Source organism: Grammomys surdaster, unplaced genomic scaffold, assembly GCF_004785775.1.
Source record: "Grammomys surdaster isolate TR1022 unplaced genomic scaffold, NIH_TR_1.0 206, whole genome shotgun sequence".
Classification (NCBI taxonomy): Eukaryota; Metazoa; Chordata; class Mammalia; order Rodentia; family Muridae; genus Grammomys; species Grammomys surdaster.
The window spans coordinates 2,225,591-2,242,850 of NW_021604651.1; the positions used below are offsets into that span (position 1 = coordinate 2,225,591).

General features: G+C 40.0%; 1 protein-coding gene across 1 annotated transcript; it reads right to left on the minus strand.

Annotated features, from left to right (window-relative positions):
- Positions 1-498: 498 nt before the first annotated feature.
- Msantd4 (Myb/SANT DNA binding domain containing 4 with coiled-coils) lies at positions 499-12,217 on the minus strand. Its single transcript, XM_028771351.1, has 3 exons — positions 12,114-12,217; positions 3,223-3,835; positions 499-2,626 (listed from the first exon to the last, which is right to left on the minus strand). Exons 2-3 carry the CDS (start codon positions 3,682-3,684, stop codon positions 2,051-2,053), a joined length of 1,038 nt encoding a protein of 345 aa, XP_028627184.1. The 5' UTR covers positions 3,685-3,835; positions 12,114-12,217; the 3' UTR covers positions 499-2,050.
- Positions 12,218-17,260: the final 5,043 nt, after the last annotated feature.

Consider the following 17,260-nt stretch of genomic DNA (forward strand, 5'->3'; position numbering starts at 1 on the left):
AACCACAGTTATGGGCAGGGCCTACGTCCAGCAGTGGATGGCCAGCACCAAACAAACTCAATGATATTGTTGGGCATGTTTTGTCTCATAGTGCTGTATTTGTATATTTTCCTTATTTTTTTTATTATGGTTTCCAATTTTGTTTTTAAAGGTTCTATATATTTGCATATATGTGTACCTCTATATATGTTTGTTTCTGGTGTACTTTCTTTTTCTTCAGTTTGTTTGCTTTTTAAAAATCTGGTTTGTCTTTTTATTGGCCTGTTCTCTAAGGAGAGAAACCAAATGGATCCGTGGGGAGGTGGGGAGCATCAAGGGAAGGGGGAGGGGAAACCAAGATCAAAATATACTGATTATTTTCAATTTAAAAGGAGGGAGTAGATATAAATCATATGTTTGGTGTATAGTTTAAAATCTAGCACATATATTAGGTTTCCTAAGCCACTCCTAGTAGGCTTTTCTCTCATGCTAAATAACATGTATCTTTGAATGATAAACTTTCAGACAGGAAAATTTATTTCTAAGGAAGAAGTATTTAATAGAATTATAAAAAAATAACACTATGTCAAAATCAGAATAAGTAATCATAGGTATACTTCCCTTTGCATACCTATATTCAATCATGGTTTCTAGCCATTCTTAAATTAACAAAGAACGAATACAGAATCAAGGTAGTGTGTCAACAGAAGTGTTGTATTAAAGCTATCAGCCCCAGAAAACAGAAAACACAAAGTGAATTCGTGCAACAGTTTGCAACTTCATTGTGCATCAGCAAGTACTTGTACACTGTGGGCAAATCATCAGGCTAAGTCCACCCTTGGCTTTTAGAATCCCCAAGTTTAGCTATCCTGAAGGGGTAAAGACAAAAACACACCACTCTATAAAGTATCAGCCATTACTTTCTGCAGGATTTCTCTGAACTTCAGATTCTGGAGTAAGAAGATATCTTTTCACAGACTCCTGTAGATTTTAAGTTAAGAAGATTTCCCCTAACCATAATAACACAGTTACTACTATCATTTCAATACCACTCTCACTGACGCAGACGACATTTCCCCAACTCTCAATCTCAAATGCCTATTCTTCACTTAAAAATCAATCAACAATTCATTGGGCTCCACATCATGGACTACTGTTACCATTTTGGCACTGGTAGCTTCTGACATTCTCTTACATGACATTTTAGTACATGACTGAGATGGTAAGTTCTGTATTCAAACTATGACAACAGATTCAAAGAAGGGGGAACTAAAGCTTCCCAGTCATGTGTTGATTCTTGAAGGCGACTGCCTTTCAAAGTGACTCATTTTAAACCATCTCAGATGGTCCCAGGTTTCTAGGTCTCAGTCTACTGATAGACAATACCACTCGAATAAAGGACCTACAATCTCCACCACTCTGTATATTCAATATACTACACAGTAATGTCTCACAGTTAAAATGGTTTTGGCCATTTAAGTATCTAACCACATAAATATCTGAAGTTTTAATATTCTAAAACTGTAGAACATCGCTATAAAGATACACAGTTAGGCCAGTGTACAGTTTTTGTAACTTGACACTAATGACATTTTGGACTGGATAATTCTTTCCTGTGAAGACAACTATGCTAAACATGGTATGTAGCAGAACCTGTAGCCTCTACTGAGGCTGGTAGCAGCCTACACCCATTTACTTTGACCACCAAAAAACATCTCACAATACCAAATGTCTTCTGGGAGCCCAAACTCCACTGGAGAACCACTGGATAGAAACTTTACTGTAGACATCATTGTAAACTTGGAGTACACAAATAAGACAGGACTCTATTTAGTATTACTAATGAGGAAGTGTCTAGCAGATCCTCTGCTATTCTGTTTATGTTGGGCAGAGCGTTTATATAATACACTACTGAAGCACACAGCTACCGATGTATTCCTATTTTTCCTACTAAAAACACTGACATTAAACAGGGGTGCTTATGGGGTAGCTGATCCAGAGCCACCTTTACAGGAACTGATGGGGAAAGCTACAGTTCATAAACGTTTGCTAAGCAGAGGACCAAGAACAGTCAAGGCAAATGCCCTTCCTTCTGAATCCTCAGTCTCTCCTTCTCCACCTGCAAGCGCTCCTTCTCTATCTGCAGCTTCTCCGATTCAAACTTCAAAAACTGCAGCCGATCTTTCTCCAGCTGTAGGCGCTCTCGCTCGAGTTTCAACTTCTCTGCTTCGATGTCCTGTGGCTGCAGCATGGACTTCTCCCCCTGGCCGAGTTCGTTCTCTAGGGCCGGTTTCTCGGTGCTGACCAGTTGCAGCCTCCACTTCTCTCTCTCGATCTGCAGCCTCTCCTTCTCCAGCTGCAGGCGCTCGTGCTCCAGGTCCAGGTGGCGCAGGCGCTCTTTCTCTATCTGCAGCCGCTCCTTCTCCACCTGCAGCCTTTCTGCCTCAATATCCAGACGGCGTTTTTCCAGCTCCAGCTTCTGTTTCTCTATGTTCATGAGCAGATGGGGCTCATCATAGGTGGGTCTGGACGGTGTGGAATTGAGGGTGAAAAACTCATCAATGTGAGGGAAGTCAGGGAGCTCGTTTTCCCTCCTGGAATCTGGTATGACAGATGACAGCATCTCTTCCTCCTCCTCAATCTCAAACTGACAGAAAAGAAAAAAATGCTCATTTAGTATTTGCGTTTGTCATTATCGGTTTGCTCCACTATTGGCCTTTTAATTATTATTATTTCGTTTCTTACTTATTTGTGTACATGTATATATAAGTGCAGGAGAATGTGGGCCACAGTACAAAGCAGGGTTTTTCTTGTTTACCATGATGCAAGCTTGAAGCTAGTGGACTGGAAGCTTTTAGGTCTATTCTCCTAGGTCTGTCATAGCAGTGTTGGGGTTACAGATGCATGCCACAGCATTCAGCTTTAGTCAGAAGTTGTAGGGATGTCAGGCCATGTGCCATTTACACACTGAACCTTCTCCCCAGACCTGCCTCAATATTTCTTGATGGCTTTCTAGGTCTGACCACAAAACTACTTAATCTGAACTATTAAGATTATATAAAGTACCCAATGTCACTAACATATATCCCTGAGATTATTGATTACATTTAGCTGACAGAACAGGCATTAAGGTCATCAGGAGAAAACAAAAGGACTGTTTCTGTCTGTGAGCTTCCTCAGCATGTCTGGGTCACTGGTAAAAAAAAAAAAAAAAGCATGCGTCACAGGTTAACTAATACTTACTTCTGGGCTCTGCGGGTCCCTTTCTTCCTCTTCCACTTTGACCTCTGTTAAAGATCCACCTGCATCTCGGAAATCTGCCACATTCTGCCAGTCAAAATTTGCATCATTTCGGAACGCAATTTTTTCATCTATGTCTTCAGTGAGAGAGTCATCTAGATCCGATGTGGGCAGAGGAAACCCAGAGCCAACCAGCTTCATGTTGGCCTTCATCCTCTTCCTTTTCATGAGTGCTCGCCAGTCCAGGTAGCGTCTCTTCACCTCCGTGCCTGTCCTCTGCTCCCCTTCTCCGACAGCATTCACACACTGCGCAATCTCCTCCCAGGCCATTCGCTTCATCACATTGATCGTTGTATTGAGCTGCTTGGAAAAAATGACTTCCTTCCTCTTGGTAATTTCTTTCAAAAGGGTCTGAGTTTCCTGAACACTAAAATTGCTTTTCCTTTTCCTTTTCAATTGCTTCATTTTTAAAAATTCAGTGCAGGTTTTATCGGCAAAAAGAGCTGTGGAAAGAATGTGAAGAGCGTGCTACAGAAGACAAGGGGACAACCCTTGCTGGTCTTAGTTCAAATCACAGAGGTTTCCAATCATCTAGTCCTGGAGGCTGGCGAGATACCTAAAGGAGAAAAGTATAAAAAAAAAAAAATCAATCAACCTATAACTCACACAACATGTTGCAACCAGTAAGCTGTATTACTAAACAACAATAACAACATCTAGCTCAAATATTTGATTCTCCCTCAGTTTATCTAAACACAGTTCACAATCTGGGCTCATTTACGTGAAAATATTTCGGCATCAATTCACAACACAAAGGATATACCCCTTTCTGAAGCAAAAATAAAGCAAATATACAAGGCTGAAATGAATCAGGAAATATGAAAGTCTACCACTGTTTGAGCCAACTCTTAAAGTGTTACTACCTTTAAATGCTAGTTCTTCATTTTTAAAATTTAACAACAAAGCATTTTGTTACAATTTATAACCTTTGTTCAGCATTTTTTTCTAGCTCCTAAGAATCTCTAATGAATTGTGCATATTTAATAACATCACCAAAAACAAGTCTATCATATCTTTTAGTTCCTGCCAATCTTTGAGGAACATCTTCCAAAGAGCCACTTTCTGAAGAAATAGAGGCCTGAAAGAACGGAATGTTCTGAAGTACAGAAATTAATTTGCAAAACTTCTTGTCAGCTTCACAAATACACAGTAAAAGAACCAAGACTGCAGAACCAAGAGGACTGCAAGCAGGCTGTCTGTAAAACACACATTTCTAGAGATATGTAATGATAACTAAAGCCCAGTGAATCAGAATGTACAATCAATGCCAGCATGTCCATAGTACCTTTACAGTCAGATAAAAGCCTTTGATGAGTGAAATTTAAGAAAGACTATTTCTAAAGTAGAACACCGTTGAAAGACAATATGTGCTGTTGTTCCGAGCAGATTCTGGAGTCAGACCCCCTGGGTGCAAACACTAGCTCTGCAGCATGAATGGAAGTGCGGAGACTGAATTCACTCAGAGGTAGGCAGGAAGAATCCAAATTTCAGGCCTGGATACAAAGTGGGCCTTCTTCTCAAAGTAAAATGCAGTTCAGTGGCAGAGCAATGCCCTAGGATGTGCAAGGCCCGAGGCCCTTCAGCACTGGGGTGGGATGGGGATGGGGTTGTGGAGAAAGGACACAAGGAGTGAGGGAATGAAAACGAATCCTGGATCAGCCTGCCTAACTGTGGCTTAAATCGCTTAACCTCCCCATGTATGATTCACTTATAAAATGATAATGTTGCTTAGAAGAGCAAAGAACATGTAATTTAGAATATACAGACGACCAGATCTGTCCACAATAAACAATGTGGCTACTCGTGTAATCCAGCTGGCCTTGAACTAGCTACATAGCTGAGGATGATTTTGACCTTTGGTTCTTCCTCTTCACTTCTGAGGCTCCGTGATTACAAGCATGTTTTATGCAGTGTGTAAAGTCCAACCCAGGGCCTCATAGGTTATTCCTGAGTCCTCTAACAAGTGAACTACATTCCCAGCCATAGGGTATTCATCTGCTATGTAAAATACTGGAACGAGTTGATTTATATGTTATTAAGCTGAACTCACTATATACTACTACTTAGTATGCTTGACTGTAGGATTCTTGAGGGAGTGAAATGAAGGAGTCAACTTTTACTGCTTCTTCCTTTTCCACTTGTCACACCGCCAAGGAAATAGAAGAGAGCTCATCTGCTTCAAAGACAATGTTTCAATACATGTGTTTAACAAATAAGAGGTTTTTAAAAATGATATAAAATTAAATGTTATCAGTAGATCTGAAGGGAAAAAAGAAAAGACAATTCAAGGAAAAACGGCAATGAAGGCTCTGCACATAAAGCTTGTATCTACAAGAACAAGGTGACTGAAGACAATACAGTCACAAAGTGGCTTATGGCTAAGTGAAGACCAGCCACATAATACAACACTTAAGCAGTTTGTCAAAATCCTGGAGTGACAAATGGCTCTTCAGCAAACAGGCTCTACTACCCCACAGGCAGATTCTACTAACAGCTAAGTAAGTCATCAGAGACAGTTTAAAAACCTAGAACCAGAAATCAGCCTTAAAAATTAAATGAGAAAGGAAATGATATTAAACATGTACAATTTTGTAGCAGTGATTGTTCTCACACCACTTAGCACCTTTGGGGGGGGGGCTGAGGGGGAACATTAAAAAAAAAACACTTATCTCTTAAGGTAAAAGCAGGACCTAAAATACAAATATTCGATAACAGGGAACACCAAGCCACATGCAATATTTCTTATATTTGTGTGTCGATATTCCTTAGAATACTGTGATATTAATGTAAATGCAGAAGAACAAAACTGCAAAAGGATGGGCCAGCAAGATGACTCAGTGGGTAAAATCAAATCACTTGCTGCACAAATACAGCTAAAGTATGATCCCTAAGACCTACATAATGGTAGAGAGAGCTAACTCCGATAATTTATCTTCTGACCCATGTGCAACATGTCCTGCACTCTCACAGAAACTAATAAACATTTAAAAATAAAGTGAAAAAAGGAAATGGATTTGTTTCTGCATTTACATTCCAAAGCTCAATTGTGAACCTGTGTCAACACTAAATGTGTTACTTTCTCCAAACTCAGCAGCTCTCCACTGTTAGCTCTAAGACTGGTAAAGCATTTCTATTTCAGCCACAAAAATGTTCTGAAGTCCACAGCACATTTTATTTCACTAACAGGAGACGGTGTAAGAAATCAAGTTATGAAGGATTTTTATTACACAAAACTATGTTTTCTAAGTTTATGCTTCTCCGACTACACCTTTGTATACTGAAGTGTTAGAGCAGTACTGTCCTATAGGAATACAAAGAGATACATATGAGTTTTAAAATTTTCCAGTAGTTGTAGTAAAGTGAAAAACTGAGGTGTAATTTTACAAATTATATGTGTACTGGTTGCTTTTGTGTCTTAACTTGACACCAGCTAGAGTCATCAGAGAAAGGAGCCTCAGTTGAAAAAATCCCTCTATGAGATTCAGCTGTAAGGATAAATTAGTAATCAACTGGGGTTGGGGACAGCCTGTTGTATGTGGTGCCATCCCTGATCATGGGTTCTACAAGTAGACAGGCTGAGCAAACTATGAGGAGGACCCCTCCATGGCCTCTGCATCAGCTCCTGTCTCCAGACTCTAGCCCTGCTTGAATTCCTGTCCTGCTCCAGTGATGGACTATGATATAGAAGCATTAAGCGGAATAAACTCTTTCCTCCCCAACTTCCTTTTTGATCATAGTGTTTTATCACAGTAACAGAAACGCTAAGACAATACATGAACCTATGTATTCAATAATCACTGTAAATGTCATCAACATAAAAATTGTAGTAAAATTAGTTGTTTACTTCGCTAAGTATTTAAAATACAGTTGTTATCACCACAATTATTGTCATTATTTGGGGGAAGGTCTGGCTTTGAATATTTATATATATAGCCCAGGCTGGCCTACATACTGGGATTATAGGCATGAGCCACAATGACCCGTTTCCAGTGTACATGCTAAAGTGACACGGTATCTTATTTTGTACTCACTGCTTTTCACAAAGAAAACAGACATGTACAGGGGGTTAACAAATAAGGCATATAAGTCTATAGCAAATCACCATCAAAGACTGAGGAAGAAGGATCACCTAAGTCCAGCAGTTCAAGGCAAGCCTGGACAACAGAATAAAACCCCATCTCAAAGGCAAAAACCAAGCCAAAAAGAAAAAAAGTGGAGAGAAAGCAAGGCATGATGCAGAGTCTATAGACACTAGGTGATTTCCTTTCAGAGATGATTAAGATAGGCCTCTTCTGTAATAAAGGGCTAACGGCACATTAAAAAGTCAGTTTACTTTCAGAAAGAAAAATGCCTAACAGAATGATACAGAGATCACATCTACTTTTAAGAAACAACTCAGAGTCCTATTTACTGGAAACCCAAAAAGTATAAGCTAAACTAACTCAGATTTTAAAATAGCTATTTTGAAAACCATGATTTTACGAGAAGGTATTTTGACCATTATCCCTACCTCTATGGAAGTTCTGACTAGTTGAGATGACTGGAATACCCATTGTCAAACTGAATAAAAGCTCATTCATCAAGTATGAACTGCTTAAAACCCTGCCAGAGGCCTACTACAGCACCACAGAGATGAGTTAACCCCACCCCACTCTTCCTTTCTTCCTGTTACAGAGCCCTGTCTGCACATCATTATTTTCTACTCACCCCCTCCAGCAAATGTGAGCGCACATATGCACACAAGCATAGCACCACTCACTGTGAGACTGCTCTAAATTCTACTACATAGCTTTATGTTTAGTTTTTAACTTCCTGATCATCATATCAGAAAAGAAAACCAGTAAAAATAAATTACAGTTTACCTGAGTATACCCAAAATATTGTTTTGATACAAAACTCATTTAAGCTATCGAGGCATATTGGATTTTTTTAATAAGTAAATTATCTCAAACCAGCATTATGTAAAGCCAGTCCTGGGAATTGAATGTAGACTTCCTCGTGTGTGAAAGCCAAGTCCCCTACCACGGAGTTACATCTCTAATCTAAACCCAGATAGACCTCCACTTGAACTAATAATCTTTATGCTTAATAGTAACTTGTAGCTATATGATATATACTGAACTGTACAGCTCCTGTAGTTCCAGTCGCTGTCTTAGCACCATTACTACATATTTCTCTGGTGTATCCTCTCAACATCCGTGGTGTCTGTCCTCTATCTTGACAATCAAATACATTCTCAGAAAGCCTTCATACCCAAGTCACCTGAATGTGAGTGTGTGTGTGTGTGTGTGTCTTTCATTTGCGAATCCAGATAGCTCTTGGGCAGATGCACAGGCGTGTGAGACACACACACGCACGCACGTGCATTCACACACCCATGCATGGGGCTTTGAATGTTGAGTCCTTCCTCCAACACTCTCTACCTTACTTTCTGAGACAGATGGGTATCAGGAACAGAATTCAGGTCTTCATGCTTCTGCAGCAGGCAATTTACTGAATGAGCCAAGTCCCTAGGCCCTGATGTCTTTGATACGGTTTTATACTAGCAATCTGTATTGTAATCAATTCAATTATTTTGTTAGAGGCATGAAAAAATAAACATGAATATATTATTCCTTCTATCACATAGCTTATAACCTAGTCAATCAGATGTATAAGAGGTACATAGAAGAATCAAAATGGAGTTTACCTGAGCATACCCAAAATATTGTGTCGATACAAAACTCATTTAACCTATCAAGGTATATTGTATTTTTTTATAAATAAATTATCTCAAACCAGTATTATGTAAAGCCAGTCCTGGGAACTGAAGTCCAGAAGCAGAAGGCTATGAATAGTTTTTACTAGACAGGCTTGTGTGCCAGTTCTGTCACTTACTGTCCCTTTGGTCTCAAGTAAATGAGCCTCACATACATGTCTACTAGTTGATAAATGAGACCAAGATACTGCTCATGGGATTTAAGGACTAAAAGTGATAATCCAATGAACCTTACAATGACTAAGATACAATAAGCTCACGACAAGTACCAGCTACCATTCTCATGCCTTAGTTTGGACCTGCACATAACTATGTCTTTACTGGATGATTAACACTAATACATGAAGATTATTAGAAGAGAAACAAACTATATTGAGTTTCCAGACTCAGAAATCTTTAACAGCATCCAAATAAGATTTTGAGAAGGAAATAAAAATTTGGGTCATATACAACAATAGACTTATGAAGGACAGAAATCAAAGAGAAACATCCCAGGAACTAAAGTAAAAAAACTGGATTAAGAACTAATACCAGCCACTCTTTAATGATGGATTAGTTAAACCCTATACCTGAGAAATTGCACTGAAAGAGAAAAATGTAACTGTAAAAGGTCATACTTTTTTCAATTCAAGGAACTTTCCTCCCATATAGAGAAATATATTACTGAAATAATATATACAAGATAAAACTTTAGCCAGGCAGTGGTGGTGCATGCCTTTAATCCCAGCACTCGGGAGGCAGAGTCAGGCGGATTTCTGAGTTTGAGGCCAGCCTGGTCTACAGAGTGAGTTCCAGGACAGCCAGGCTATACAAAGAAACCCTGTTTCGAAAAACAAACAAAAAAAAAACAAACCCTAATAATGACTGCTGTTAACAGTAAAATTTTGTACAGTACACACCTTCAGATTCAAAATCCAGGATCCATTTACTCAATGGACTGTTCTAATGTTACTGCTAAATGGCAAAAATAGCAGGCTTTTTAACCGACCAGAACCTACGTGTTCTTAACTCCTCAGTAGTTCTTGCCAACTGCATAGCCTTCCCTGCCCCTCCCAAAAGTTCTTTTGTCTATATTTGGAATTTACAAAGTGGCATCCCTTTGTCTTCAACTGAGCTAAGCTAAACTAATGAACTGTCATTTATAAAACACACTTCACTGTATTTTTAACTTCAATGGACTTGATATTAGAACCTGTGTTGATGGGCATCCTTGGCTGTCAACCTGACTACAACTGGGATTACCTAAAACACCAATAATGGAGAGTACATCTCTGAGTGATTTTTGTTTAATGTGATGTAGGAAAATCTACTTCTAATCCAGATCTTTAAGATAGAAAGGTACATCTTTAATCCAGGTCATTTCAGCTGGGAAAATCCAACCTTTAATCTGGGCCACATCTTGTTTAAACCCTATGTAGAGACATGGAAGAAGGAAGCTTATGATCTGTGCCTGCTTGCTCTCACCTCACTAGTCCATTTCTTCACTATCATTAGAGTCTACTTCTGTGGGATTCCAGTGTATACTGATGAGCAGCTGAGATGTCCAGCCTCATAAATTGAGCAACTGGACTCTTGGACTTTCCATTCATAGCCAGCCACTGTTGGATTAGCTAGACTGCAGCCTGTAAGTCATTCTAGTAAATTTACATATGTATGAATATACATGGAGAATCTTTCTAGAAGTTCTGTTACTCTGGTCAGTGTTTGATTAATCCAGGGAAAGCCTTTTCCTGAAGCCTTGGCAGTACGTATAGAACGTTTGAGCATCAGTACAGTCAGAAGTAAAAGTTGTTAGTTGTGTTTACAAGAGCAAAAACTTGCTGATTATGAATGTGTCTATCTTTCTATACCATTCTTAGGACCTTGATGCTGTGTATGAGAGCTTTGGATTGTCTGTCACAGACTCCCAAATAAATCCATCAAAGGTATTTACTCAGCTCCTACATTTAGGGCATCATTTGTGGTGCCAAGGATATAACAGGTCATAAAATGTACAATTACGCCATTTTTGATGCCTGATACTTCCTCCTCTTTATTGTTTTCATCCTGTTCTTAACAGTAAGGAACTTGACAGTCAGTCTCTAAATCTCAGACCCCAGTGGCCAAACCACGGACAGCAGCTGTTTTCCTGGACTTCCTGACCATTTGGAAAGGAAGAATAACTCTCCAAGTTGTGGAGGCCTTCATTCCACAATTAGTCTTCACTGTTCAGCAACAGAGATGTTGTGCAGTGCACTCACATATCCACCGATGATTTTCTGTAAATTATAACTGAGCATCTCCTCTGCTAAGGATTAAATGAACTTTCTAGGTTTTTGTCTAACATAGAACTAAGAGATCTGAGAAAAACCTAGCAGTAAAATCTAGGTTTTAAAAAAAGGAAAGAATAAAAGGAAAAGATAGAAAGAATGAAAGAAAGGAAAGAAGGAAGGAAGGTAGGAAGGAAGGGAGAGAGGAGGAAAGGGGAAAGGGGGGGAAGGGAGAGAGAGAGCTATTAAATTCACTAACCAGTTAAGAAGAAAAGCATTCCAGATCTACAAACTTCCTTCCACCCCCTACCTCACTCCAATCTCACTTAAAGAATGACTTACCTTTTCCCCAATATTATTACAGGATAAATATTTTTCTTCCTTTAAAACTTCAGGTGGTAAACACAACTAAAGTTTGCTTAAGGGTCTCCCGCAAGTACTAAGAAGTACTACGGTGGGAGGGTGCAGTCAAGACCTCTGGGAAGATGGGGATCCCACAGCCTGGAGTTTGTGGTGGGGGAGGGGTCAGGATAGTGCAGCGCCCGACTGGAGTCCAGGCAACTTGGGGGATTATTATTCCTTTCCGAAAGGTCAGCTATAGCCCTACCTAGGTTTCCCTCAGTCTGCAGAGGCCCAGGTTTCTTCTCCTCTCTAGTCAGGTGACAACTATGAGTGGGACTTTTTTCTCCAGCCTCGGGAACCTGCGCTCTGCAAAGCCAAGGCCAAAACTCACAGAGGCGACACCCCATGGATACCCACCCTGCCAGATCTCCTCTGGTCCCTCGAGCTCCCCAGTCCCCACTGCTCCGCTGCAACCCAATACTCACCTGCGACCCCAGGGCACCTCCGTTGGATCACCCCGAGGGTGCTGAAAAGGAGATGCTTCATGGAGTCCCCGCCCACCAACTTCTGCCTTCTCCGATTGGCTGAGATGGCTGCTGCTCATAGGTTACAGCTAATCCATTTGTCCAGGGGGGATTGCCACTCTGCCTGAGAGCCCGCCTCAGGCCAGGCCTCACAATGGGAATCGAGTCCCAAACCGGTTCCGGGTTAGTGCCCTGGACACCGCCCCGCAGTGATTCGCCTCCTGTTCAGCGCTCACTCTTTGCCACGTGGCCCTGTCAATCAAGCGTGCTGTAGCAAAGGATTGGTCCCTTGCTACAGGCTTCCCTCGCTGCTCCGCCCGATTAGGGCACTGGCAGCTCTGACTCCAAACTCCACTCCTGTCCTTGAACCTCGACCTATTACTAGGCCAAGGAAAAACGGAAACCCTTGGGTCCTCCTTTCCTACTCACCTAGCTGCTGTCTCCGTGGACCTCGACCTCTGTCATTGCCTTTGCAGTTTTTAAATCTAAAAATCGTTTTTTATTCTTAACCTCAAATGGAACATTTGACTTGTGGACGGTTTCTCCAGTGTTCTCCCCTTTATCCCTTCAGAGCCTGAAGGGGCTGCTGTCTCCATTGGCATTGTTATTGAACCTGGTTTCCCACTTCCTCCGTTTCAGGAATCTTCAGTTCTCCCTGAATAACACTAATACCCATCCTCCTATTCTTCACTCTTCAAGTTAGAGTCAAATTGAGACGCCTGGCAGCTTCTCGGGGAAAATTCTTCCTAATGTGCAAACTCCTTAGGCTTTTACAAATTCTAATCCTGCTTTTCTCTCAGGCTTTTTCAACATGGTCTCCCTTTTTGCTTCCCCCAGCTCTTCACTGCTCTTCTGAACTCTTTGATGTCTTAGGGACTGCCTTTGCCTTGCTGTGTTTCCACGCAGGAAGGCTTTCCCAAGATCCGAATTCACTTTGGAAATTATTTTCTAACGTAACCCTTCCTATCCAGTTACTTCGCAGCTACTTCAATTTACCTCTCCAATATAAGTCTGACAGACAAGAAAGGATGCTAAGTTAAAGCCTTTTGTTGTTGTTGTTTTTGTTTTTTGGTTTTGTTTTGTTTTGTTTTTTTGTGGATAGCAAAGCTTCTGGAATTTAATAGACATTTTTTAAAAAGATGTAAATATATTACAAAATAATATGTATAAACAAATCTTTAATGCTTATTTCTAGAAGAATACTTTCATAAACTATGAAGTATTTATGAACTATAGATTTTGAAGATCAATGATCAGTTTCAAGATTTTTATTATAATCTTGCCTAAAGAGAACAAAATTGACTTTTGCCATTTTGTGAAAGATACAGACATTTTGGTTTTTAGGAATTTTTGAGGCAGAATCCCCTTTATGTAGAGCAAGCTGTCCAGGAACTACCTCAGTAGCACCATAAACACCAGAAACCTCTCACCTGTAGAGCAGGAATAAAAGTCCCCACCCCAAAATTCACTGCAGTGAATGAATGTTTAGCAGGTTAGCAAATTCTGGATTATCGTAGATGTTTGTTGCCTTTACTACAGTTCTTTACCAATGTCTATGAAAGTCCTAGCAATACTACATCTGTAAGTTAAGCTACTTATTTGTATTTTACCCAAGTTCTTTGTTTGTAGGAAGTAACAGAGGCTATGACCAGTACACACAATACAGATATCAGCAAGGTCCCAAGTTTACCTAGAAAGCTCACCTTTGTCAACTTAACTGTTTACAATTCTTGAGGGAAAAAGATAGGATTGCTCACAAGGTTCTTTGATTTACTTAACTATAGAACTATGTGCTAATTTTTTTTTTCTGTAGAAAGACAACACAGACACAGAAGTAGGGGGAAAAAGCACTGAATGGTTTAGTAATAAATCCATATTTTTATTTTTTCCTCAAGCACCTGAACATGTCTTTCTACCACTTGATATATTATACTTTTGTTGTAGACCACTCCAGTCCTTTCCATATTTATATTGTGAAATCTTAATCCTAAGTGTTTGGAAATGAGGCCTTTGGAGGTAATTTTGTCATGAGAATGGAATCTTCTTAAGTGGGGTTAGGGCTCCAATAAAAGAAGATCTGATGTTTTCCTTTTCCTTTTCTGCCACATGGGGACCTAGCTAGAAGACAATCATCTACACAGTTTCCAAGGCACAGTATCTGCCAGCACCCTGACACACTGACCTTGGACTTTCCAGCCTCTGTCATTTTGTTACACAGATATTGACTGATGAAGCCACCTTGTCTCCGCGTGTGTGCGTGCATGCGTGCGTGTGTGCGAGCGTGCGTGTGTGTGTTAGCAAGCTGAATAGACATGCAAGTTCAAGATACTAAAACCTGAAAATTAAATAAAGCTAACAAAAGTCAAATGTGGGGAATTTTGTGATTAATTGGTTTTGATAGAATTCTAAGTTTATAAAAAGATAAACTAGAAGAGTATTTTATTATCATACTTTTACATATAATCTTTCATCCTGTTCTCATGGTGGTATCATTAATGGTGACCTTCACCTTGTCTATTAGTGATCAACCTGTGATACCTATGTCTCCAGCTGCAGACAGTTGTCTCTCTGGCACTCTGCTCTCTTCTGAAAGGCATGTTCTCTCACTTCTAGTAGTGTGCATTTTTATATTGAACCATTTGATTTATCTAAAACTTCCAAAGGGCAAAAAACATACAGTAAAAGACTTCGCACTTTCTTCATTTTTCTCATTCTAATTTCTTCCAAGTTATTAGAACATGTATATCATTAAAAGATGTATAATCAAAGTATGTGTCTAGATGATAATTTACTAGATAGAAAAAATATTCTGGTTCTCAGTCATGAGTTCAAAAGCAGATAAGTAAGTCATATAGGGTTTTTTTTTAAATACAAAAAGTCCCTGAAAACCTTCAAGTAATTTTTTTTTTTTACTAATTTTTGTGGCTCTGCTTTTCCCATGTTTTTTCCTGAAACAAAACCAAAACGTTTTTTCTACTGTTTATACGTTAGTAGAGGATGTTAAATTTTAATTATTTTAAATTTATAACTTAAAGATATTTCACGTTTGTTTACAGAGAAAGCTAATTTTAGATGGTAAAAATATTTAGTCTAATTTGTGAATTTTAAAAAGATCTGTTTACTTTTTAAGCACATTTTTCAACTTGATTAAAGTATAGCAAAATGTATGTTATAGTCTATATTTTTGTGGTAAACAGCATTCCAATATATCGTGTACATTGATAACCCCAGCCCTTCATTCTTCTTAGGGAATGAGGAGAGCTTTATTTTAATAGAATTCGGAGTGGTGTCAGAATTCAAGGTTTCATTACTATAGCAACAGAGAACAATGGAAACACAAAATGTCAAATAAATTCAGTGTTACCATAGTAACTGTCAGGTGGTTTAACAAATGCATTTACTTTTCTGGTCAGTTTCTTTAATGCTCTCATCCATATGAATACTCAAAAGTGGGGGAAAGTTCAAAATTATTTTTTTAAAAAAAGCTCTTCAACAGACAAAAGCAATTTGTTTCACTTTCCATTATGAAAAAAAAAACTTCTTATATGATTCATAAAGAAAACCTTTTACTGGAAATAGCAAGTCTCAGTTTTGTTCCACTCAACTTTCTATTCTTCCATTTTTCTTATTTACAGTCAGGCAGATTGAAGTACAGCATTTAAAGCATGTCTGCACTACAGTTGCCTGACATTTCAAACCACTTTCCCTGCGCCTCTGAATAGAGGCAATTCTGCCATATGAAAAGAGGAGGAGGCACTATCTGTTCTCCTAGACCCAATCCCTTGGGCTCCTCCCTAGGACTAGAATGGAACACCAGCTGCAGCCCTTCCAAACCCCACCTCTCCCCCTCCCCCTCCCCTCCCCTTTCTCCCTCCCCTGCCCTTTGCTCATGCCTCCTGTGGCTCCTACAGCCCATCCCCTCTGTCTTTCCCCACCCCTACTGGTTGCTATATCCCAGTCCCCAACTCATGTAGACCCCTTCTCCCTGCTCAACCACAGGCCACTCCTGACAGAAAACAAGGTAGGTTGCCTGTGGAGATTCTCCATTTTCTCTGCTCCACACCCCCCCCACCCCCCAATACTTCAGGCTCCTCCCAAACTCTGCAAAAGAACACCAACTGCAGCCTCCATTCTACCCAGACCACTTTTCCTGTGGAACCAAGGAATTGTCCCTTCCTGTCCTCACTACCCCAACACCAGCAGGCATTCACTGTGAAGCCAACAGCAGAGCAGGCAACTAATACTGGAAATGTACAACAATCACTGTTAGTATTCTGTCTAAACTCCACCCCACAGTAACCTGGCAACAGCCAGGTAGATCTGGCCCACTATAAAAGGGGCTGCTTTCCCCTTCCTCCCACTCTTCTCTTGCTTCTCTCTTGCTCTCCCCTTCCTCATTCCCTTTCCCCTCTTTCCACGTGCTTATGGCCGGCCTCTACTTTACTCTCTCTGCCTTTCTCTGCCTCTACTACCCTCTTAACTCCCTTTCCCATGCCCTGAATTAACTCTGTTCTATATATGGATGGTCCCTGCCTGAATTAACTCTGTTCTATATATGGATGGTCCCTCAGTGGGAAGGAATGCCCTGGTGTGGGCTACCTGAGCCATTCCTTCCCCCCAACTTCACCTCCCACCCCCCATAGAACGTATTTTGTATCTCTTTATCTTTTTATAAACATATCAATCATGCTTTCTGAAAATCCAGAGGAAACTGAAGCCAAGGAACAAAACACACACCCAACCAAAAAAGACCACTCTGTTTTACCACAAAGGCACTTGTTCAGCCACGTTCAGTGCAGCTCTATTCATAATATCCAGATAATATCCAGAAAACAACCTAGATATTCCTCAACAAAAGAAAGAATAAATAAAATAGAGTGTTTCTCAGCTGTTTAAAATAATGAATTCATGAAATTTTCAGGCAAATGGATGGAACTAAAAAAAAAAAAATCATCCTGAGTGAGGTAACCCAGACCCAGAATGACAAATATGGTATGCATTCACTTATAAGTTCATATAGATCCATCCAGGTTAAGTATAGAGGAGGAGTCTAGGAAAGGAGGGTACATATGGGTCTCCCTGGGAAAGGGAAACAATAGAGTTTGCAA